General features: G+C 34.1%; 1 protein-coding gene across 1 annotated transcript in view; it reads right to left on the bottom strand.

The window, feature by feature from the left end:
- The window catches only part of Tmem117 (transmembrane protein 117), a 439,273-nt gene that overhangs the window by 141,037 nt on the left and 272,665 nt on the right, over positions 1-25,571 (bottom strand). The window contains exon 4 of the mRNA XM_076852782.1: positions 508-605. Coding sequence (XP_076708897.1) covers positions 508-605 — 98 coding nt within the window. The remainder of the gene's footprint in view (positions 1-507; positions 606-25,571) is intronic.

Below are 25,571 nucleotides of genomic sequence, written 5' to 3'. Positions count from 1 at the left end.
CAAATACACATAAATAATAGTGACTCTACAAAAACAAAATCCTATTAGACAGTGGTTGCTTTTTAATTGCAATGATTATGATGAGGCACAAAAGGAAATCATGTGAAGAAGAAACACAAATGGGCCAGATATGATTTGTAAAGAGGTTCCTTCCTTCCTGGAATTACTTTTTCAAATACTGGGCAATTTGGTGTATACAGGAGCTAGTTTTATGTATCAGATTTCACTGATGAAAATTACAGCTTGTTTTTGCTAAGTCAAAAACATACTTACCTCTGGTCAAGTAATGCATCACTGTATTAGCAAAACTTCTGCCTTATGAATGTGTACATGTAACAGTATATAAGTAGAAATTAACTCATCAAATAATTAGGATAATGATTTTAATTGGGCATGGTAGCATCTCTAGATAGAACTCTATATACCTAGGAAAAGATTACATCCTACCCATGGTTTTATGAATGAGGCAAGGCAGAAACAAAGAATATAAATAAAACAATTTCTTACCAGAATAAAATGATCCTAACATTTCCTTTCTTCCAGAAAGCTCTTGCAGATTTTCCCCAATCAGGATAGGGTTTGTCCTGCAGCATCATATCAGTGACCTGAAACAATGACAGGAACTTCTTTAACACTTTCAGAAATCACAATCTGAATATTCAGCCCATAATTTACATTCTAGTGAGATAGAATATGTACATATTTTAACATTAGGATATGTTAAGAGATAAAAATTAGAATATATTTCATTAAATTAAAAAATTTAATAGCTTTTTTGACTTTACATACTGAATGAGCACATATAAGGTCATTCAGCATGTCAAATATTGAGACCATTTTTTACAAGTCAATTAAAATTACCTTTGATATAAACCACCTTTAAATATCAATATCTCCATAGAAACAAACATATAAACACTACATTCTTTTTAAATTTGTCTAAATTAGAAACTTCAAAATCCAAATACTTCCTGATGTGCCTAGATTTTTAGCTATACTATTAGTCAAAATATTACCTTCTCTTTTTCTCTTCCTTTTATCATATAATTGTATGTGCAGTACAGTGTTTAATATTCAGTTTGATGCTGTGTTTATTCTAATTAGCTAGCATTCTCCCATCCACAATTTTATGCCTTCTTCCAAAAATATTCCTCCTCTCTTCCCACATGCAGAGACGGTGCCCATCCTCTGAGGTCTACGTCAAGTCCTGTTACCACCATGATATCTTCACTTTTCTCTGCTGACAGACACCTGCAGTTCTTGATACACACTTCTCATGTCATATATCATGTTTCATCTTCTATTTTATTTACTTATGTGCATATTTTTTCTCTCTCTAGTACACTTTAAAATCTCTAAAGATGATTTAACTTTATCTCCTTTCTAATGACTATAGAGTCTTTTATATAATAGAATTAAGCATTTACTTAAAGAAGAAATGACAAAATGAATTAGGATATAAATGCTTGTTTTTAAAGACCCATTAACAAAGTAAATTGCTCATTAGTCAAATCACATATTAATCGTTTCTGCAAATGCCCAATATATCATAAACAGGTAACCTATTATGAAAGTATTTTAAAAGTCTTATGTCAGTGGAAGGTGAATTTTCTTCTTTTTTTAAAAAGAAAAATGATGAAAATATGTTTGTCTATGCATACACACACACACACACACACACACACACACACACACACACACCACTCTCCTCCTTTTCCCATAGAATCTGTCCTCCCTTCAAGAAATGAAAACCTTATTTCATTAGCTGTGATTTCTATTAATAATGTTCAAATTCAAACACACAAAAAGATTCAAAATTAAGAAAACTGCGCTGGGTATGGTAGCATATTCTTATAACCCAAGCAACTCAGGATACAGAGGCAGGGAGATTGCAAGTTTGAGGTCAGCCTTGGGAACTTAGTGAGAACTTATCTCAAAATAAAAATAAAATGGGTGGAAGATTTAGCTCAATGGTGTAGTAACCCTGGTTAAATTCCCAGTCTCTCTCTCTGTCTCTCTCTCTGTGTCTCTCTCTCTCTCTCTCTCTCTCTCTCTCTCTCTCTCTCACACACACACACACACACACACACACACCCCAGAATGGAAAAAAAAAGAAAGAAAGAAAGAAACACTCATACAAAATTAGGTATACTGTATTGAGTAATGAATAATTTTCATTACCCATTAAAGCATACTTTTCTCTTGCCCTTAAAGTCTTAGCATTGCATGTAATTGAAACTTCCAACAAATGGCCTTGAAAGAAGAGAGATTTAATCACTTATGACAGAAGATTGTGAGTCAATGGGGAATCTTTCTGGATCAGTGACCTTTGGATAGTACTGAGTTTCCCATTGCTACTCAAGCAAGCCCATCTTATTGTGCCACACAGTGTCCAAAAAATTGTCCCTTGAAAATATTCGCTGGAATGCCAATACCCCCCATGTTCTCCTAAGAAGCAATCAGAATGGTGGCTAAGAAGCCCAGTTTCCAGGAAAGACTTCAGCTTGATTCTTATTTATTTTCTTTCTCAATGTCATTTCTAAGAACAGAGTTCCCAACATTATCTCTGTTGATGAGAACTAAAGTTAGTTCACTGTAATTCACTGAGCAACAATGCAGATTTATGTCAGTTCTGCCTAACAGTCCTCTAGTAATTTTACTTGATGCTTCATTATTGAATCTGAAAACATTCAAGAATCACAGATGATTTTAATATAAACCCTCAGTTAATTTCTTTGTAAATTGTTTTGATAAATATGAAATGCAACTAATATTAATAATAATTTAAAAAGAAAAAACACTTGCTTTACTTGTTTTTAAAATCATCTAGTTTATGCATTATTTTCTTTATCTATAATTTCTTCTTGATTCTTTAAAATTATAGTATTTCATTTTCTCACTCGGATTAATGTCCATGGATTGCATTTTCCTCCTAAAGTGATTCATGATATTTATCAAAATGAGAAAGGGAAGACAATAGAATAAAGATTAACCATGAGTTCAGTGAACTATATTATTACTAGAAAGTAAATAAAGATGAAAGTAGAGAAATTTAAATCTTATACATTTGGGGGGCATAAAAGAGTCTTATAACTTCCCTTGAGGAAAGAATTGTTATTCTTTCAAATACAACAATTTCAGCCACTGCTTTTTTATAACCTTGGACAAAAGTTCTTGTGTCAAATATTTTACTAAAACCTCAAGGTTAAGTAAATAAATACTTAATAAATATTTTATGTTTGACCAAATTTGTTAAAGATTTAATGCATTCTGTTCAGCAATATTTATTCTATTCCTGAAAGAGTTTGCATGATAATAAATATTTTCAGAGAACAAAATGATTACTGGGTAGGTTTTATTCCGTTTTCAGTGTTTTCTCCAGGGCACTTTCTGGGAAGTACTTATCATACTTTCTAGAAGGAGGCAATCTGCTGCTGTATGACCAATTATTACAGCAGCATGTTTTGTGAAAATGACATCAAGGATAAAGCATTTTCTCAGGAAAATGGCAAGACAGGGCCAAGACTCATTCTTTCTGATGGCAGGCAGCTGATCTTTTTCACCCCAGCTCCAACTCTTTATTTTAAGTCATATCATAAGATCAATGTCAGGTCACTTGCAGCTAAATTGGCAGTTACAGAGACAGTCATTAAGGGATGCATTCAATAAAGGAAAATCCAATTACCTTCTGCATTAGAGAAATCAAATTCATTTCTTATGTTGGTCAAGGACAATCTTTGTGGGAAAAGATGCAGGAAAGAGAGGCTGAAGGCGATTTTAAAAAGGTTGCTGTGTAGTATAAATACAACACAAACCTGTCGATGCTTCTCCCAAAGGGAGATATTAGAATGTGAAATTGCAGGTCTTTCTTTCTATGCAGAGAGAAATTTGTTTCACTCGTTGAATCTCACCATCCTTCCCTTCCCCGCTCCTGTCTGCACGCAGCACAGAGCCTCACTGTGGCACTTACCACATCATGCTTTGTTAGGCGGTCTTTCTCAGCATATAAGCTCTTTTAGGGGATTGATATTGTTCAGTCTGAGCAAGAAAATCCATTTTGAGGTTTAAAAGTCAGTAAAGGATTGTAAAAACAATTTATCTCTACAGGCACCTAATTGAAATCTTTGCTCCTCTGTGAGGCGGGCCTGAAAGATGCTGTGGCAACAGTGACAGTGTGAAAACAGCACTGGTGACAGACATGCCTTCCATTCACCATAGAGCTTCATGGATTACCAACTCTTAGGGGTGTGCTCTCCCTGTTAATTGTCGCAGCAACTCTAAGTCATTATTTTCCACCTTTCACCAATGAAGAGAGAGAAGCCAGTGAGATTATGTAATAGCAAAGTCACAAACCTAATGAACTGTTCTGTGTACCATTTGCCAGCCTGGGTTCTAATAGAAACTTCTTCATTTCCCCAGTTTTTGATTTAAGGCAAGATAATTAACCTCTTTGTACCTCAAGTTCTAATTCGCCATCTGGGAGCATGCAGTATTATTAGCAGGAGTTATATTTCTGTTTCCTCTTCCTCTGTTTTCTTCCCCTCTACCATTCTCTTTTATTTATTGTATTATTTTCCTATTAAGTTTTTGACTCTTTGAATATATCTCCATTTTATTTATCATCTTTAAATGATCTCTTCTCCCCTCATCTATAAAAGATGAACAAATAAAAATACATTTTTGTACCATATGTCATTGCTATATTGTTAGGGTTTAAGAATATTCTACATCGCATATTTCTTTTAACATTAGTCCTACAATTAAATTGCCTCAATGATCTTTCCCAATACTTCAGCAAGAGTTTTTTCTAGTGCCTGAACCTCATTCCTAATAAATTCTTCAGGAAGGTGTATGAGAAAAATGCTGCCTTCAGACAAGTTGTTTATTTTTTCTACAGTTGACCAGTGGGTAGGATGAATACAAAATTATTGGGCTCACACATTTGCCCTTAGGAATTTCAGGCATTGCTTCACAGTTTTAAGATTGAGTGATGCCAGGAAGAAAACTGGAAATTGGTATTATTATTATTATTTTCCATATTTAATGGTGATTTGGTTATCTTGCTTGGATACCCCAATTTTTTTTATTTTGAGTATAATAATTTTGCTAAGTTTATTGATTACTCTGTTATTTTTCTGGGCATGATTTTCCCTTTCATAATAAAGGAAAAATCACCTTTTTCTGGTGATTAAAATTTTCTTTTATTCTTTTAAGTCTTTCTAGAATCCTATTATTAATAATTATTTTTCTTTTTTATTATTGTAATTCTATAATTTAGGGACAACAGCTATGCCTATGCTGGTTTTCTCTGTCTTCTATATCTACTTTCTTTTTACCTTTAATTTTGCTCATTCAGTCCTGACCCATACTATGGACTTTGAGGTATATCAATTAACATTTGTGAAAATTCCATTTTGACTATTATTTTCTCAGTTTTTTTTTTCATTTCAACATTTTTTTCACTGAGCCTACCATCTCTTGTTTTACCTTCCCACACCATAATATCTGGGAACATTTTTTTAAAACTTATATTGTAAAGACAATTATTTCACTAATAGTTTTCTAAGTCACGGGGATGTTTTGGGTCACCCTTTTTCTTCACTCTGTGGTAACATTTTTCTAGTGGAGGATTTTTCAACCGCTGTTGAATTTCCCTGTTATTTTCTTCTTCTTTTTATTCCTAGTAATGAAATCCTTACATTGCTTCTTTGGGGACTGATTGCCATTGAATGATGTCAGTTTTTCCTGGACTTGCTCTCTGCAAGAGGTTCATGTTGAGGGGTAGCAAGGCCCATTTTCAGCCAGCACACCCCTCCTCAGCACACCCCAGCACCTACCTGGGAGAACTATCCTCTGTCAACATTGCCTTTGATGGGCACCAACATGTCTCCTCTTAACATTGCCTTGAAATGTGGTTGACTGTATTTGACAATCTCCCATAATGGATTGCGCTTAAGAGAGATGTCATTTAGTCTCACTTAAAAGGTAAAACTAGTGTTCTTTATTTTGGTGCTTGGTTTTCTTTTGTTTGACTACCAAAAACTCCCTATTTTAAAATAAAATTCTGTAGTACTGTTTAAAATTAACAATCAGAAGCTTATGTATAATGATATTTTTTTGGCAATTTTGAGGTAATACCACCAAAAATAATTACTACATCTCTGTAATGTTTTTCTACTTTTAAAATTAGCTACATTTTTTATTAATGTCTTCCCCTAATATGACTTTTTTTTCAAAATATAATTTACAATATGAGATCCTGTAGGAATTTGAACATAGGCCATTTCAGTTTTTTGGAGAGAGAATTTTGAAGGAAAGCTTCGCCACATATTTAGCTTCTGTGGTTACATAAACATTTAGTTAGTTTATCTGACAACACACAAATAAAAATAAAAAGTAGCTACTGAATGGAATGCTAAGAGTTCTATAATAGCGTTTAGTAGGTGGAGTGTTCATCTCATCTCATAAAGATAATAGACAAATGAGATGGCAGACCCAAGAAAGAAATGCAGAGAGAAAACTAGAAAAATAATGATCAAATTGGAATTTCCACAAATGTTAATTGGCATACTCTAGTGGCCCCAGGTCGGTAGTGTCTCCCATCTCTTGAAAACTGCAGAAAAATATAGCACCAGCTATACACAATTTTTATAGACTTCTATAATTATCTTTTAAATGTTTGTGGAATGATCTTAGAGTGTTATCATTGTGAATATTTTCTTTTAGGTCCTTATCCACCTCAGAAAACTGAGATAATTAGTGAATTATTGTTCCATCACAAAATACTCTCTTCCTGGATTTTGTTGCTTACACTTTTATCCGAATTTCATTGAGATTGTTGTTGTTTTATATTAATAACCATAATATTATGGTACACATCCATTTTAGAAAAACTCTTTAGATAAAATTACAAGGTAATATTTGTAAGCATGTAAAGAAAATTAAAGCCAAACTTTCAATATCAGAGAACTCATATTTTGGCACATACTTTGAAATTCCTTATGGTGGCTAATTCAGAAATAGAATGGGAAGTTACAGGATTCCCTTTAATTTGTAAGAGCAGACCTTACAAGGACTTTTTCCTTCCCAAAGATGATGATTCAGGAAATATTGATTTATAATAGTTAAAATCAACATCAAAATGAGAGCATCTTCACACACCCAGGCCAAGAGGAAAGACAGCATATCATTATGAATAACATGAGCACTGACCATAAGCTACATACCATTGGTCACAAACCAGGAAATTTGCCTAACTGGAGAGGAGGAGAAGTGGAGAGCAGGGCTCCAATATTTTTTAAAATTGTGATTTTACTTCCCTGCTTCTAAGTATGTAGACATGAAGTCTGCATTTAAACTATCTCTCAAAATTCCTTCCAACACCATCATAACTGTAGCACAGAGACTAAATGCTTTTAGGGGGCAGGGGATATCTGATTGCTTACAACTTTTAAGCCTCATTTCTCTTTCTTCCCCTTCTAACCATATCTGGGAAAGCTGATAAGGAAACTTTGAGGCTTCTTTCTTTGGCACCAACAGGAAATTCATACCATATATAGAAACTTCTTTCTAGATTTCTCCCCATATGCACCATAAAAATTCCACAACTTTTTTGTCTCTTGAGCCATGTTCAGACCTGCATGGAAGCTATTGTGCTGAAGAAAGAATTTTCTGATTTCCTATTGGTATAGTGTGACATCATTCGTCTCAACACCCGAACAAAATTTGGGCATGGGTCTATCTTGTTTATATGGAGTGGCTGCAACAATAACAAACCCAACATTGTCATCACAAGTACAATTTTTTGCAGTTTGTTTTGCTGTCTTGTTGGGGATCCCAGCTTTGTATATGGAATATGTCATCTTCTGTTACAAACATATTCTCATCATTAAATCGTAGTTCAAGAGGCCTCACATAAATTGAGATATTTCTAAAAGATTGTGTTAAGGAAACTTCAATGTAATCCTAAAATTCCAGCCCCATGCATAAAAAACTGCTAATATTTAAATCCTTCCTACAAAATATAGAGGAAGCAAAAGATCCTAATTCTGGCTAAATAAACCCTGAACATAATGGGAAATTCTATAAAATGCAAGACATCATAAGTGGAAGAATTAACCCTGAAAATGCTCCATTACTGCAAGGATTTTATCTGTTTTGTTCATACTCGATCCCCATTAACTAGTGGAAAATCTAGTAGTTATAGGATGTCAGTAAATATCTATTGACTGACTGAATGAATGAATAAATAAATAGATGGACTGTATGAATAAAAGGGAATCAAGAGAAGCACGAAATGCAAAGTAGATAAGTGGGGAAGGCTTGGACAAATGGCATCTCCAAGGAGCTCCTTTACTGTCCCCATTTAATGTCTCCTTGGCAATTACTAAAGGGATGATGGTTATGGAGGTGGTAGCAGTGATTGTACTACTGACAGTGGTACATGTACAATAGAGCATTCATTTTCCTCCTGACCTTGTTTCTTCTATGCCTGGAAAGGAGATGTTAAGGTGTCAAAAGAAGTATATACAGTCTTTCTTGACTGCTAGCAAAATAAAGAAACCAAATATGATTTTGAACAAGAGGGATATCAAGCCTAAGAGGCATGACTACTTACATTATCCAACTGAACAATGTATCTCTTTGATTGTGAATTATTTATAGAAGAACTAAATAAGGATATGTATTAATCATAAATTTTAAAAAATGGTAGTATGCTTCTGTATGCATTATTTGCAGTGTCATTATATTGTACAACTCGGGAGGGGGATGGTGAGTTATGGTGAATGTGGCCTCTGGGATTGTACAGCGCTCAGTCTGTGCATCTTTATGTGATGGCTCTGTTTTGTATTTTTCTATGCACCCACTTATTTTCCCTTTTGTTCTGCCCTCCCAGATCCCACCACACACACCACATCACATACAAACATGCATATATGATCATTCTTATACAACAGCACTTCCAGCTGAGACAAAGAAAAACCCAAGGTCCAACCAGAAAGAATTACGCATACTCACTGAGAAACATTAGCTGAGTATGCAATTAAGTAAATGGAAACCATGGATTAAAGTTTCCTAAATTACCCAGTGATGCCTTGAATGAATTGCTACAAGAGTATCGGAAAATCACTGGCAAACATCTACTAGTGAGCATTAAACCTGGAATGTATTCTACAGCTTTTCAGAAGCACAACCAGGATTTCATAAGGCATGAATATTAATGCACTTGCTTATTATCTCCAATGATAACCTGCACTGCTTTTGTGATGTATTGCACCTTATTGCTAGATCCCTACTGATTTACAATGCATCATGGACTGTTTTATTATTAACTAAGGAAATTGGGCATGTCTCAGAATATAGAATCATTTAGAGAAAGACACCTGAATCACCTGAACATCAAAATATACACAATCAAAAAGTTCTGCAGAGTTTCAAACAGTGTGTTAACAAATACAAAATAAATATGATATGCTCCAGTGCAATTTGCTTTCTACCACACTGAATTATAATTTAGAATGAATAGGAAAAAAATGAGAATGACTACTAGTTTGCTGAGAAAAAGTAAGCAGAAAAAATATTTATGGCATCTTTTGACATGCTATTCCCCATTGTGGTATAAATTATAAAATAACAATAGCCCAATATTACATAGTTGGGCATTTATTTTTGTTTTTTTCCTGAAAGAAGGAATACTTTTCAGTATGCACACCTGCTCTGTTTTGTTAACATATATTGAAAAAATAATTACACAAAAGACACTATCATATGATGGCTTTCTAACTTAATATATGAATAGAAGGCCAACTGGAAGAAAAGTAAAGGGTGTTTTCAGACAAGTAATTATGAGAAGAAATATTCAAGATGGAGCCCTTGGGACAGAAAAAGGATGCCCAGCACTCCAGTTTTCTAAATGAATTGCCTAACACATGCTACCCCTAATGATAGTGTCCAAAACCCTAACTCAGTCTCCCAGGCCCAGCACCACTTGGTACCCTTCCATACTGCTTATATAATTATCATTTATCAGGATGGTTCAGCCTGCTCTATGGGGTAAAGAATCCAAAACTGTGGGCCAGTGTGGGAGAAGAAGTTCAACTGATTTGATATTCCTAAAGTCAAAAATGGTAAGTCCAAAAAGACTGGTAAGTCAACCATCTGACATAACCACAACGACTTCAGAATTTGAGAAATTATAAAGTAAGGCAATGATGAAGTAACATGGTCTCTAAGTTTAAGCAAGCATTGTTTCTGTTTTATGACCACTGAAGACAGGTGTACCTGTGACACAATGACATAGTAGCAAGCTTAGAAAATCAAAAATTATAACCTGAAAGCATATTTTCGTAAAAAGAAATACTTTGTATCAACATTTAGTGTCTGAAAATAAATCCAGCTATTTGTATTTTTTGCATTTCAAGTAAAATTGAAATATTGGGTTTTAGGGCATATTTTAAAAATTACACCAAATAAAAGTGCTTTAATCAAGCTTTTTGTTGTTGCTATTATTGTTGTTGTTGTTGCTCTGTTGTTTAGTTACTATATCAGTGATAGCTAAAAATTCAAGATGTTTTCACTAGAATTATTAAGTTTGATATATATACATATCATACATATGCAAGCTATAAAAAAATAGGAATAGATAGAAAGCAAGTTTGTACAGCCTGCCTTGACAAAAGGGGAACAAAAGGCCCTTCCTGTACTTGTCCCCAGTCATTATCCTCCCTACCTTCATCAAAGGAAACCACTAATCTAAATGTTGTATTTACTAATCCTGTTCCTTTGTTTTCCACTGTGGTTTTACCCCATCTTGCTGTATCTATAAATGAAATAAAATAAGTTGTTTACATATATATTTTTGGCATGTTTGTAATTAAGCAGAATAATATAGTATCATTTTCCTGCATCTGGTTTTTATCATTCAATATTAGTTTCCTTAGATTTATTTATCTATACTGAATCAAATATTTGTACCTTTGATTCCTGATGCATATTTTTAATTTTTTTTTATTTTTCATGTGGTTTGCTTACTTCTTTTTCCTTTTAATCTTAATTAATTTTATAAATATTTGCTAGTTTTATAAGATTTTGAAAAACAAATTTTGGATATCATAACCCTCTGGTAGTACTTAATTTTTATTATACTAAGTTCTCTTCATATCTTTATTTCCTTATATATTATATTCATTTTCAGAGATTTTTTTAAAAATTTTGAACCATAAGCATAATAATGTTAGACTTTTCAATTACCAAATTATTTTATTCAATTTAGTCTTTATAAATTTAAAAAATATGTTAATGGTTCTTATAAGTTTAAATTGTTATACCTTCATTATATGTTCACCCTATTTAATCCTAAAAATATTTTGCTTCCCCACAAAAGTCCATCTTGCTAGATATCAGCTTTTTTTAGAGAGTGTTTTCCTGGTATGTTTTTCAGTCTTTTACTTAGAACTTTTCTGTTTCTTTATGTTCTGGCATGACTCTGAAAACAGCATGGCAGAATTCTAAGAATGACCTGCAGTGGCCCTTGGCCTTCTCTGGGTCTGGGTGGAACCTATGACTGTAATGAGTTATGTCCTATTGATTGCTATTTCCTATGGTAGAAAGATTTTTGAGTGGGCCTAATTTAATCACATGAGCCACTTCAAAGCAGTAGAAGACAAAGACATTTGAAACTTGAGAAGGATTCAATGCAAGTGATGCTCTCCTTTGCTGACATGGAAGAGACCATTTGAATGGACCTAGAGTAGCCAGCGTTAACAGTCATCAAGCAAACAGGGACCTAAGCCCAGTTCAAAAGAAATTGCATTCTACTAACAACCTGAATCAACTTTGAGGTAGATTCTTCCTCAGGTTCTCCAAGAGCCCAGTCTGGAGAATGCTTTGGTTTCAGACTTTTGAGATCCTAAGTAGAGAATGCAGAGGAGCCCAAGTGAACTCCTGACCTCCAGAACTGTGAGCTAGCAAACACATCTTTTTAAGCTGCTGAGTTTGTTTGTTAGGCAACAATACATAATTAAAACAGCACATAGAAGGAAATGTTTTAAGCTAATCTGACAGTTTTTGTCCCTTAAAAGAACAGTCTCATTGATTTGGCTTAACTAAAATAACCAATTTTACCCCTTCATTGTATAGAATCTCTTGCTGACTTCTTTTCCTTCACTTTTGTCTTTTTTTTTTCAGATAGATTGAATTTTTATTTGCATTTATTCTGTATTGTCTTGAATATTATTTTATTTCTAATCACAATGAAGATTACTTGAAAGTTTTACTTTGCCTTCTCAAATTAGCAAAATCTAATAACTAATCTATATCACCACTTCACTCAAAATGAACAACAAAAACCTCACAATGACTGAACTCTAATAACACCTTCCAAACTCTACAGAGCAAACTGTCCCCGGCTCTGTGTTACTCCCTGAGATAGAGAACAGTAATTCTTAGACTGTGCCTAATCCTGTTATTCCATTTTATAAAGTAGTAGTTTTCTGTAAGTTATTCCATTTTGAGTACAAGTGCTAAGGTAGAGTTAATCTACACACACTGTACAAGTAAACATCCACCATCTGCCTAACAACCACAAGGCATAAACTGATAAATAAATTAATCATACTAATAAAAATGACTGTCTGTGAACTTACTGAATTAATCAGAGGACATGGATGCATGGGAGTAACAATCCCATATCAGAAATACCAAGCGCATAACTTATCAAACATATGAACCACCAAATGAAACAACACCTTCCTAAGACACCCCAAAGGAGGATCACTCCAGGACTGGACATGGTAGCTCAATGACCCTATCACCTTGTCATTCATCATGAACCATGCCCAGAAAAACACAGCAAGAGACCTGTGGTTTCTGTCCCTCCAGGCTTCAGAATAACATGGTTTCTCCTGCCCATGATTACACATGGCCCACTCCAAGCCAAGACATCAAGTTGACACTCCATGTTGATGCTCTCACACTGCTGTCCATTATACACTGGCCTAGAATAAGTTCTGCACTCTAACAGCTCTGTATCCTAAGCAAGTTCTTCACCTGGTATCTAATCTTCTCTGACAACCTCCAGTGACTTGCATTAGTATCTGCTCTCTGCATTTGTTCTCAGTTCAGTCTGTGAACACCTGTGGCCACTATAACCCTTTCTTAGCCTTCTGTAATGTGTGTGTGTGTGTGTGTGTGTGTGTGTGTGTGTGTGTTTGTATAAAGTGGGAAGTGTGATTTGAATGTTATAGATATTAGTAGTAAAGTATGGAATAAAAGAACTTGTGATTGCCCAGCCTATCAGGTAACCCACAAGTATTTAGTGATGCAGCTGCTAAAAATGGTATAACTTGTGAATTTATTATTATTCAATAAACTTTGATATTGGAAAAAGACACAAACATATTTGGTCTATGTTAGTGGCATAGCTTGCTCATGACGTAAACTTACATGTAAATTTTTCCAAAATTTCAATACTGTCTGGTTATTAATACTTAGATATTTTTAAGGAATAACTCATTTACTATAGTTAATGTTTAATATAGCTAACGTTCATTTATATTTAAAAGCATATTAAACATACAGTACCCACAAATTCCATCTTGCATCTTGGATTGCCTTATTAATGTTTTTTCCTTTGTATTAACTGTAATGTCAACTTGAAAATTTTCGTCAGTGAGGGTCTGTTAGAGGTAAAGTTGACTTTTATTTTTCTTGAAAATATGTGTTTGGCTCTTCCCCTTATAAAACAGTGTCTCTGGGGAATTCTGTTGTAAGAAAATTTTCTTTTAGTACCTGGAAGGTACTGTTCTCCTAGTCTCCATTGTTGCTAGTCAGAAATCAGTTGTCACTGTCATACTTGTTTTGTCTCTGACACTTTGGGATTAATTTTACTTTGATGGTAGTTTTACTCTCATGTGTCTGGAAATGAGTATTTTTGTTTTAAATTTGTTGTGATTCTCAAATTTGAAGATTCATACATTTTGATAATTAGGAAAAATTATAAATCAATTTTTTTTCAAATATTGCTTCTCCCCATTGTATTTTCACCTTCAAAAATTTTGATTAAATGCAAAATAGAGTTTTGCCATTTGTGTGTGTTACCTTCTATTAAATATTTTCGATTTTTCTGTGCATCAATCTGGAAAAATATAATTTAAAGTGTATTATACTTTACTAATTAATTATTTTGTGCAATATGCTCTTTAAACCCCAAACTGAACATTTCTTTTTAATCATTTTAAATATTAATTTCTAAAGGTTCTTTTTAGGTCATTTTCAAATGACTAGTATTTTATTCCTCATTTTACTTTCAAAGTCCTCTTAATTTACATATATTCCTTACCAGATTATTTTATATTCCATTTGGATCATTCTAATATCTATGATCTGTGTGGATTTAATTCTGTTAGTTGTATTTACTATTATTTCTAATAATATGTGTTTCCTTGAGTGCCATATAATTTTTTATTATGCAATCATGTGTATCATCACTTTATTTAAGGAGACGTTTTAAAGATCGATTTGTTAATGTTAATTTGTTAATTTTGGCACCCTGAGAGAAAAAATGCCTGATTTTGTGAAAGGCTAAGGATACTTCCAACCTGAGATCATTTTGTGGTGAGAATGTTGGTCTTCAACACGCTGGAGGAAGAGTTTATGGTTAGAAATTCTCAGTGGAGACTTTAGTTATTCCTCTCTCTAGAACTTAAGAGAAGACAATCAAGTTTCCAAGGTGCCTTACTCTTTAGGGCATTTTTATTTACAGTTAATGGATTCACTGAGAGTCTAGCTTTTCGGGGTTCCTGGCCTCCTCTGGACTATTTCTGATTCTACAACATACCTTACCTGGGCTGTTGTTTTTGTCTCCTCCCCCTCAGGTGAGTGTAAAAACAAGAGCTCTATGTCACCAGTGATGGGCAAGTTCCCTCAAGCCAGTTGCTTTCCCACTCTATACCAGGGTTTGAGTCACACTCTGTTTTTGGTCTATAAGAATATCTTTACTTTCCCCCAAAGCACAAAGATTTTAAAAGAATTACTGTTTTTATCTGTTTGCTTATTTTATCACAGAATATTATCATTGCTGTTGCTTTTCCCTGGTTATGCAGCCCACCATATTTCCAAAAACAGTTTGACTTTTTTGCACACTTTTCCTGTCATCCTCATTTTTGCATTGTATAGAATGAAATGTTTTAGCAAAGAATTCAAGTTTTCATCATTAATCTTAGAATGACATGATTAATAATTTTCAAAGGTATATAGCCAAAGAAACCCCACTGATATCTCTCTTTTTTTCCCTAAGGTTATATTTGAGACTTGCTTCCTCTCCCCACATACCCCATGTTTACCTTTATTTCTCTGAAATAGAGGAAAGGCTAATCATGTTTTCACTTCATACCATCAGGGATCTAACATATGTTTAATGTTAAGACCACTAAGAACATGCATTTCCTCCATGATCTAGGTATTATTACCTTCACACTTTTATAAACTGAGACAAACAGCTTGGAGAGGATTGGTAGCTGGTCCATCGCAATAGTGGGGCAGTGCCGAGATGAAGACTGAATGCAGGCAGGCTTGACTCCAAAGTCCAAGTACTGTGTGTCTATTCACTTAATAGTCACAATGTTCGATGAAGCCATAATTTATTTATTTTCTATTTTCAGAAAATTTTATGAAAATCCATTTATTTACTCAATGTATTCATTCCATACTTCACTAACATTAAATAAATAATAATTATATAATAATTTCAAAGTACTCTTGCATTTGTACCCATAACTATTCATTGTCTTGCAAGTTTGATAATCTTCTCTGCACAAAATGTTGAAACAGACATGGAGAAGTTTCATGATTTGCACAGAGCAATTACTTACAGAGCCCGGTTTCTCTGCAGCCCAAATAGGCCAGTTCATTCTTAATCTTCTTCCTTCACTTATACTTGCATTTAGAAAATGACAATTCTGTTACAAAAAAACTAAAAAAAAAAACTGGGCATCTAGTGGGTCTTAAATATCTTGAAGCCAAAGTAGGAAGCCTGAAACCAAGCTACAACTGCAGAGGACCTGGGATGTTGGATGTGACCAACTGACTCTGTTACTGAAGAATCCACTGATGAAGAGGAATGAGAGTGACACTCCGCATCCTTTTATCTCAAATACGCTTTCTGCATTACTCGTATACTCTTCTAAGATTGAGCATAAGTTAATAGAGGAAAGTTTACGAAAACAAATGTGGTTATTGTATGAATATGAAAAATTATGAAAAACATTTTAGCCACAATTCAGTGTCAAATCTTAATGCTGACTTAAGACACAATTTGACACAATTCAGTGTCAAATCTAATGCTTAATCTTAATGCTGACTCTGATCATAAATATATAAGTAATATTTGCATTCCTTGATCCTTTTATATGTGCTCATTGGATTTGGAGAATGCTTATATGTTTTATTAAAGCGCTTATTAAATATTTCCTTTTTAATGTTTTTTTGAGCAACATACACTTATGTATTTCTTAACTCATAGAAAAAAAAATATTTGCTAATACAACTCAGTTTAAAGCAAAACTCAATTTGCTAAGTACCCATGGAATACTCTGGCCTCTACTACACATTGATAATTCATTAACTCACCCCAGGCTGGGCTTCCTTACAATGGAATGGCAAGCCCTATATCCTTCACAAAATTTCTTTAGAGTCTGGAGCAAACACTATTTTAAGTGGTCCAACATGTCAGGTTATTATTGCACACAGGAAGCATGCAAAATATCCACTCTCAAAAAGTTTAGAATGTGGCAGTTGAATGCTGAAGTTATTTGAATAGAACAGAACAACATGTCAACTGAGACCATTACTACAAGTAGTAATCTCTTTTCCAAAACTTATCAGGGCCAGGCACATTTTAAAATGTCTAATCTTCAGCTTTTAGATGTAGAATACAGGACATATACCTATAAAGTCTCCTCAAGAAAGCACACTCCTATTTCTCTAACAAAACACATGACTCTTTATACTTGCTGGGCCAAATAAAGTGCATGAAAAGCCTTATGTCAATTTGCAGAGCAAGTTTTATGAAATAAAATTCAAAATTCAAAGCTTCTGAGGGTTTATAATATGAATAAGGAGTTGCAAATCTCAGGAGTGTTTAAGTGATGTGGTTACTTGTTTGCTACTCCACCCATTCTATGTATCTAGATATAAAGTTAGGTGAGCTCTCTTTTTGTAATAACTAGAAACCAATAACAGACAATGGATCACTAAGCAATTTTTCTGTCATATAATTGTGCAGTCTCATCTCAAGACATTTGGATTCTGTCTACTGGAAGTAGGACGGAGGATTCTATTTTTTCCAAAGTCCTGTCAATGATTTGCTATGTACCCTTTACTACGAAACACAGCTTGAAGTGACAACATATTAATATTTTATCTATGATGATAGATAAAGATACAAAACACTTATGAGGCTGAATTGCATAAGAAATTCAATAAGCAAGAATATTTCATGTCAAATTAACCACTCCCCAATTTCAAGGTTTTTCTAAAGTTTTAGCACTTTGGATGCTACTAAAAATTATTGGAATATCAAAAAAGTGGGTTGTTCATTTTATTAAAATCTTCATTTCAAGTGGTCATTTTCCTTATTATTACTTTCCCTAGATGGATCCTTCTGTAGTCTGAATCAATACTATGAGCACAATTCATGTGGACTAATACTTGGTTTCAGTAGAACCTGTCTCTATTCAGTGAAATGAACAATATAATCTTCTGTAGGCATAGACCTGCAAACCTTCTATGAAAAAACGATGTTCAATTCACAATAGCAAAGTTATGGATTGAACCTAGGTGCCCTTAAACAGATGAATGAATAAAGAAATGTGGTATATATTCACAATGGAATATTACTCAGCCATACAGAAGAAAGAAATTATGGCATTTGCTTATAAATGGATGGAACTGGAGATTATCAGGCTAAGTGAAATAAACCAGTCCCCAAAAAACCAAAGGCAGAAAGTTCTCTCTGATATGTGGATGCTAACCCACAATAAGCAAGGGAGGAAAAATAGGAACTCAGTGGACTAGACAAAGGGGAATAAAGGGAATGGAGGGAGAATGGGTTTAGGAAAGAGCAGAATAAATCAGACATAACTTTCCTATATTCATATATGAATACATAACCAGTGAAATGCCACATCATGTACAAGCACAAGAATGGGATCCTAATTAGGATAAGTTATAATATATATATATATATATATATATATATATATATATATATATATATATAATGTCAAAATTTACTCTACTGTCATTTATATCTAAAAAAGAACAAACAAAAAATGATGCTTGTTATTCACTTACAAAGAAGTAACTACAGAATTGCATACATTCCCAGCCATCTCCTCAATCATATAATTTCCAAGAATTCAGAAGGAGTGATTTAAACTCCAGATATTTTTCTAAAAAGTCTACATTTTTCCCCCCAAATCACGACTCTACCCTGTAACAGTGATACAGACAAGCTGATTTTGACAGCATTTTTGTTTTTTTTTTCCCCTAAGTGTGGAAGAACAGATGCACATTGTTGCTTTTCTTTCCCTAGTTAAGATTTCTGAACTGATTTTCTTTCCCTTTTACACAAAAGATCTTTAAGCATTGCAGGTTACTGGCTTTTTTATTTTGTTCTGGAGGAGTTTCAAGGGAATATTTTATTTCTTCTTTCAGGTACAGCATGCCTTCAACTTCTTTTGGACACTATAAGCAAGTTAATAAAATTCATGCTCATGATAACATGAGCTTAAGATAAATACATTTATTTCCCAGAGTATTCTATTGTATAGAAACAAATCTAGCATTCTTTCCACTTCTCTAGCTTATCAAAGCCTTTCTCACATATCTTTACATATTTTCACTCTGATAGCAAATCCTTTCATACCCAACAGAGAAATACCATTTTCTTGTTAACACAATTGACAGAAAAATTCTTTTCAAGTAGATATTTGAAATTAAGAATGCAAAATAAGTCTACTATTCATTCTGACAGTTATATGAACATGGAAATCACTTATTCATTAAGCATTTATTCAGCATTATCTATATGCTAAAGCACTCTTCTGGATTCCTGGGCTACATCAATAAAAATGTACATTCCATTGAGAAAATAAAAACTTAAGAAATTAACACCATAAATAAATTTCATGATGTAAGACAATAAGTGACCTAGATAAAATAAAAGATTGATTGTGACAAATCAGATGAGAGTGGTAGGAGAAGATGGCAGCAGAGGGAATGGCTGCAGGTGCATTTAGTGTGGTCAGGGTAGGATTTGTTGAAAAGACATCATGGGAACAAAGTAGACGGCAGGTGGGAGATGCTATACACAAAATGCAGAGTAGCAGGAGCACAGAAGCTTGCTATTCAAGTCAACTGATCCCCTCTATTACCTTGGTAGACAAAAATCAAGAAGCAACTGCTGCCTATAAGAATCCCTGGGGCCCTCTGGCTATTAGGACTGGCATTATTAGGGCTGACTTTCTCTATGATAATCCACCTATACTCTCCAATTCTGTCTCTTTACCAATAATGAGCCCTCGAAATAGTTAAGAAACAAGATGTACCAAGACTAAAGTGAGTACTGGAAAAACAAACAGGAAAAATCTGTATTTGTAGAAAAGGTAAGCAGAAAAGCAAAATCAAAGTCGATTCTTCTCTGTTCAATTGCATGATGACCAAAATTCAAGAAAATTCACAGTTCTACAAAACTAAAAGGAGCCCAAAGGAATAAATAAATTCTGACGTGGAGATGTAAATAGTTCACATTGGCCAGCTCATTTAATGTGATCTACAAGGGCTATATTTATGCCTTCCTGCCTCTTCATAATGTCCCCAAGTATTTTACAGTATTTTATAGCCCCCCTTCATACGTGTTATATAAGAAGCTCTATGTCTTGTCCCCATGTATACCAGATTGGATTCTCTTTATCCATTCTCAGCTTCACCTGAAAAAAAGTATTTAATTTCATCAACTGCCTCGTGAAATAGAAAGCAAGCCATATTGATTCTTCCTTAGAGATAGTGGTTAGACAGATCAATGGTAAGTGAATCATTGGTGAGAGTGCCATGAGTCAGTTACGATGTTACAAAGGGTCTCTTGGCTTGGTATTTGTGTACTATATACCTATTTTAAAAAATTCTGTCGATAAAATGGGGTTATTTCAACATATAATTGATCCTCAAATGTTAGAATACAGTGCATTGATGGAAAAGTGTCCACTTTTTTGTTTGATAATTTCTACTCATGAATCAAGACCCAGCACAAAGATAACATTCTTGTCTCCATCATTAACCTGAGTTCCTCCAGGTTAGTACATCTTAATCCATCTGAATTCCTCCACACTTCCTTTGGCACATAGTATTAATTTTAAAAAACATTAACTGAATACAAAGCATATATATATATATATATATATATATATATATATATATATAGAGAGAGAGAGAGAGAGAGAGAGAGTCTTTATATATATAGTCTTTAGGCAAGCCTGACTTATGTATATATACATGTATATACATTTATATATATACATGTATATACATTTATCCTTCAGGAACATTCAAATATTTGATAGATTATTAAATTTATAAATAAGTATCAGGATAACAACATGAATCTGTTTATTTGGTACTGGAAATTGAACCCAGGGGTGCTTTTCTATTTAGTGACACCCCCCACTTCATTTTTTAAAATATATATATTTTTAAATTTTGATACAGACCTCATTAAGTTGCTGAGGCTGGCTTTGAACTTGTAACCCTTTGCCTCAGGTTTCCAAGCCACTGGGATTACAGGCATATACCACCATACCTCGTATACAACATGAGTTCTGAAGGGCATATATGAGGAACTAACAACTCATGGTCAGATCTACTCTTTTAGTGCATAATATAAAATGATATACTTTTGAAAAATAGGAAAATGAGAATTTTGCTTCAATAATAATAGGATCAATGAAACAGATGAAAATATTAAAGCTCATGATGACCTTGATTTTTTCCCAATTACATTTGTCCATCTGGATTACACTGATATGGGAAAAGAAATATGCAAATATAAAAGTCTGGATATAATTAAAAAACACATACATTAAATAATTTTAAGTTGCTTCCCTAGTGAGAGCCCATCTGCGTGAAAAACTAATATGTACAAGAAAACTTATTTTCCTTAAAAATTGAATAAGGCTGTCTAAATATAGAATAACCACTGGCTTACTATAGGATTATTTTATATGCACTCCTGGGTTCTCCCACTGTTCAAATCACTCCCGAGGAGTAAGTCAGGCTTGCCTAAAGCTAGGGTAGCTCCTTCAGTCTAGCAGGGAGCCACTATCAAGGAGTATTCTGTGAGTTGAAATTTTAATGTGCTTCCAAAGCACTAAAAACACAGTCACATAGTAATGAGAGATTGGAGAATAAACTCATTTTGCTTTTCTAGTGCCATTATTTTCTAACTGCTTTATTTATAAATTCATAACTTTGTTTCCTCTTAATTTTCTTTCACAGGAATGTATAAAGTGAAGAATACTAAGCCTATTAGGCACAGTAAAATTAGCCTTATTGGATATATAATGTGGCAACTCAAAATTATTTGAAACTGAACAGAGTTCTGATTACTAGAATTTTGAAACATATGCTCTATACAAAAATAGGCTATTGTGATAGTAAATTATTCTCATTTTCACCTACTCCATCCCATAGGAAAACAGGCTAAGTGTGACATAACATATGGAGATGTTTGGCAGTAAGCAGTTCACGCATACATGCCTCCCTCTCTGCATCTTTCTATGTGCACTTAACAGCTCAGAGAGAACTTGCAAAGTTGGCTGTCAATTAAACAAACAAGTTGTAGAATGAAGGGTACCACTTTCACTAGACTGACCTTTCTTAGTTTGCCAACCCCAGGTCTCTGGAGGAAAAATTGTTCTGATTATTTTCATGGAGGCATAAGGTTCACTGGGAAGGCAGGCAAACCAGGGGTTCCTTGACTCGTCTGTCAGTGTTGGTGCTGGAAACACTTTTCATGATATCTGTAAGAGCAGATGTCACAATCCTAACCACCCCTCATTATCAGGCTTGCAAAGGTGCTTTCCACAAAACTGGAGGTTTTGGCAGAGACTTTAGACAACTCATCTCTGATCATTCTACATTCTACCTGCTGAATTGTCCTAAGGAATTCCCATTGGGTGTATATTGCTTTCTGTCTTAAGTCACTGAAGAACATTCTAGTAGCCTGTTAAAAATATGATGCTGCAGTGTTAGAAGGGGTGGTAGGTAAGAAATACACAAATAACACCACCATTAAAAATCAGGGCCACAGCTGGACATGGTGGCTCACACTTGTAAATCCCAGAGGCTTGGGAGACTGAGGCAGGAGGATTGTGAGTTCAAAGCCAGCCTCAGCAAAAGTGAGGCATTAAGCAACTCAGTGAGACCCTGTCTCCAGATAAAATACAAAATAAGGCTAGGGATGTAGCTCAGTGGTCAAGTGTCCTGAGTTCAATCCCCAGTACCTCCCAAATTAGGATCATATAAATACATATATGTATATATATGCACATGTATATAATATTCCTACTTTATAATTTTATAAAATTATATGTGTGTATGTGTAATTTTTTGTTAGGTAGGATAAACGGGAGTACCAAATAGGCCCCCTTTTCTCAAACACTAATCATTTTATGTTTGCTCTGCATCATGTTAACCAGAAGTCGGACAACCATTAAATGATCCCAAATCCCTAATTTTCATAGAGCAGGGACCACTTACCTTATTTAGAAACTAAGAAATCAGTGCTATTTATAGAATATAATTAAATATTAGGGTATTTGTATCATATAAACTAAGAATAATTTTCCCAACTACTAACAGTTGATGAAATTATATTTACACAATAAAAATTTACACTATAAACATTAGTTCATGAAATAAAGGGCATTTTTAGCATCATTGTTTTTTACTAAGGGCTTTGCTTTGTGTTGCTATTATTAATAATTTTGTCTTCTTCTTCTGCTTTAATGAACTTGTTCTTCTTAGAAAAATAACAGGTAGCAAAAGTCTGAAACATAATTTATAGGATAAAGCTGAAAATTGAGGGACTGGGGATATGGCTCAAGCGGTAGCGCGCTCGCCTGGCAAGGGTGCAGCCCCGGTTCGATCCTCAGCACCACATACAAACAAAGATGTTGTGTCAACCAAAGACTGAAAAATAAACATTAAAATTCTCTCTCTCTCTCTCTCTCTCTCTCTCTCTCTCTCTCTCTCTCTCTTTAAAAAGAAAAAAAAAAGCTTAAAATTGAGAATTTTTCATTGCTGTATTTTTCCTATAAATTGGTCAAAAAAATACAATTGTACCATATTTGTGATTGAATATTTTGGTCCAGCTCATTGAACTTAGCCAAGGAGCCATTCTTCCTTCAATTATTGTTTTAGCAATGATGATTTGCATGCCTCCCAGTGTTAGGCTCTTTAATAGTCACTGAAGATACAAAAGTCAGAAAAAATACACTTATCAACAGTCATTTTAGGTTGAAGAAGAATACGGACAAATGAAGCCATGATTACCAGTGGATAAATTCAAAGACAGAGTATGCATAGATTACTATGGCAATATGGAACAATGTCATGGAAGTCACACTGAATCACATCAAGGAAAGCTCTCTGAAAAAGCTGATACAGATATTTCAAAGGATAAGCAAGGGCTATTTCAAGGAACAAAGGAAAACAAAATGGAAAAATGGAGGCCTACAGGCAAAAGTATTGAACTTTTGGCATATGAAGTCATTCTTAAAATGATGGGGATTGTATTGATTTTCTCTTGTTCTGTAACAAATCACCACAGATTCCATGGTTTAAAACAAAACCCATTTACTAGCACACCGTTGTATAGTCAGAAAATAAGGCACAGTGTGGTTTTCCTGGTTTTCTATTCCAAGTTTCACAAAGTTGAAAACAAGGTATAGGTAGAGCTCTGTTCCTTTCTTGAGGCTCTAGGAAAGGATCTGCTTTCTAGCTCGTGCTGGTGGCTTGGAGAATTTTTAGCTCCATGCATTTGTAGGATTGAGGTCCCCATCTCCTTGTGGGATGAAGGCTGGGGCTATTCTCAGGTTCTAGAGGTCACCTTCCTTCCTCCATCTTTAAATCAGGCAGTGGAAGGCCAAGTCCTTTTCATGCTTTGAACCTCTCTGAACTCCCCCTTCTGTCTTATCTATGCAGCTGCATCTTCCTAAAGCTTTTGCTTTTGTCAGGTGCTTTTAAAGCCTCCTGTGATCTCATTGGACCCAACCACATAATCCAGGCCAACATTCCTATTTCAAGGCCAACTGGTTAGAAAACCTAATTCTATGTACAAAATCCCTCCAGAATCATCTCGATTGATGTCTGAAAAGCCAAGGTACAAGAATCTTGGATAACATTTTTAGAATTCAGTCTATTGCAGGGAGGATTAATTTAGGCCTTGAGCCTGGGACGATATTGCTAAGTGTGATGCAAGTAGCCAGTTGGTGGAAAATGGAATTATTTTCCCTCAGCTCCCTCACTTCTTTAAGTGCCAAAACCCAGTACAAAGGTGTGAGCCTGCCCCTTATCCACTCTTTCTCTCAGCAAACTATTCAGTTGATCTTCTGTGACCATATTTCTTATCTTGGATCTTATTTCTTAGACCTACTTTCTCTTGTACAAAAACCAATCTGAATGTTCTGTAGATGCTAGTTCTCTAAAATAAATGCCTGCAGAGGCCACAATGCATAACCCTCTAAGACTGTCCAGGAAACATATACATGAAAACAACATAGTGATTTCAGTACAGAGACTAGGCCAAAACATGTGGAGCACACGAATTTAGTAAAGTATGCTATAATTACTTATGTATTTTATAATCAGTCATGTCCATATTTGTGTCACCTAAACATGTAAATATCCACAACCCTTATATACAGTAAATAAATATTTAAATTAGGAGATCAGTGAGCTTGCTAAGATTACACCCAGCCATATGTTGACATTTACAACAATTATATTGGCTTTCATTCAATAATAGGGAATATTTAAATAAACAATGACACTTTTATGACCTTAAAAATACATAAACATTAGTTGTAATTCTCCCACATACATAGAAAAAAATCATAGAAGTATACCAAAATTTTAATTGTAATTATCTCTAGTTGAGGAGATTTGTTAACTTCTTTGCATTGTTTATATATTTCTAAATTTTCTAAATCCTGCATGATTTTTTCATTGATTCCTGTGTATGCATACAATTACTATAAATATGTTTTAAACAACAAACAACTGGTGTTTATAAGTGGTTAACAGTGATGTTCAGAGGATTATGTTATTACCCTAAAGCATAAAAAAATAAATATCAACTAAAGGTATATACTTAGAGAGGGTGACTTCTAGATCTAGAAAATTATCTAAAATTAACTATTTTGATTAAAATGGCTGTTTATTTCACTATACATAAAAGGAACCTACTCATCATAGTGTTGCCAATCAGTACAAGCAGGGTATAATGTCCTTGCAGT

The sequence above is a fragment of the Callospermophilus lateralis genome, chromosome 4 (genome assembly GCF_048772815.1).
Source record: "Callospermophilus lateralis isolate mCalLat2 chromosome 4, mCalLat2.hap1, whole genome shotgun sequence".
NCBI classification, from domain to species: domain Eukaryota; kingdom Metazoa; phylum Chordata; class Mammalia; order Rodentia; family Sciuridae; genus Callospermophilus; species Callospermophilus lateralis.
Note: the sequence above shows the minus strand (reverse complement) of the source record. Positions and strands in the feature narration are given on the sequence as shown.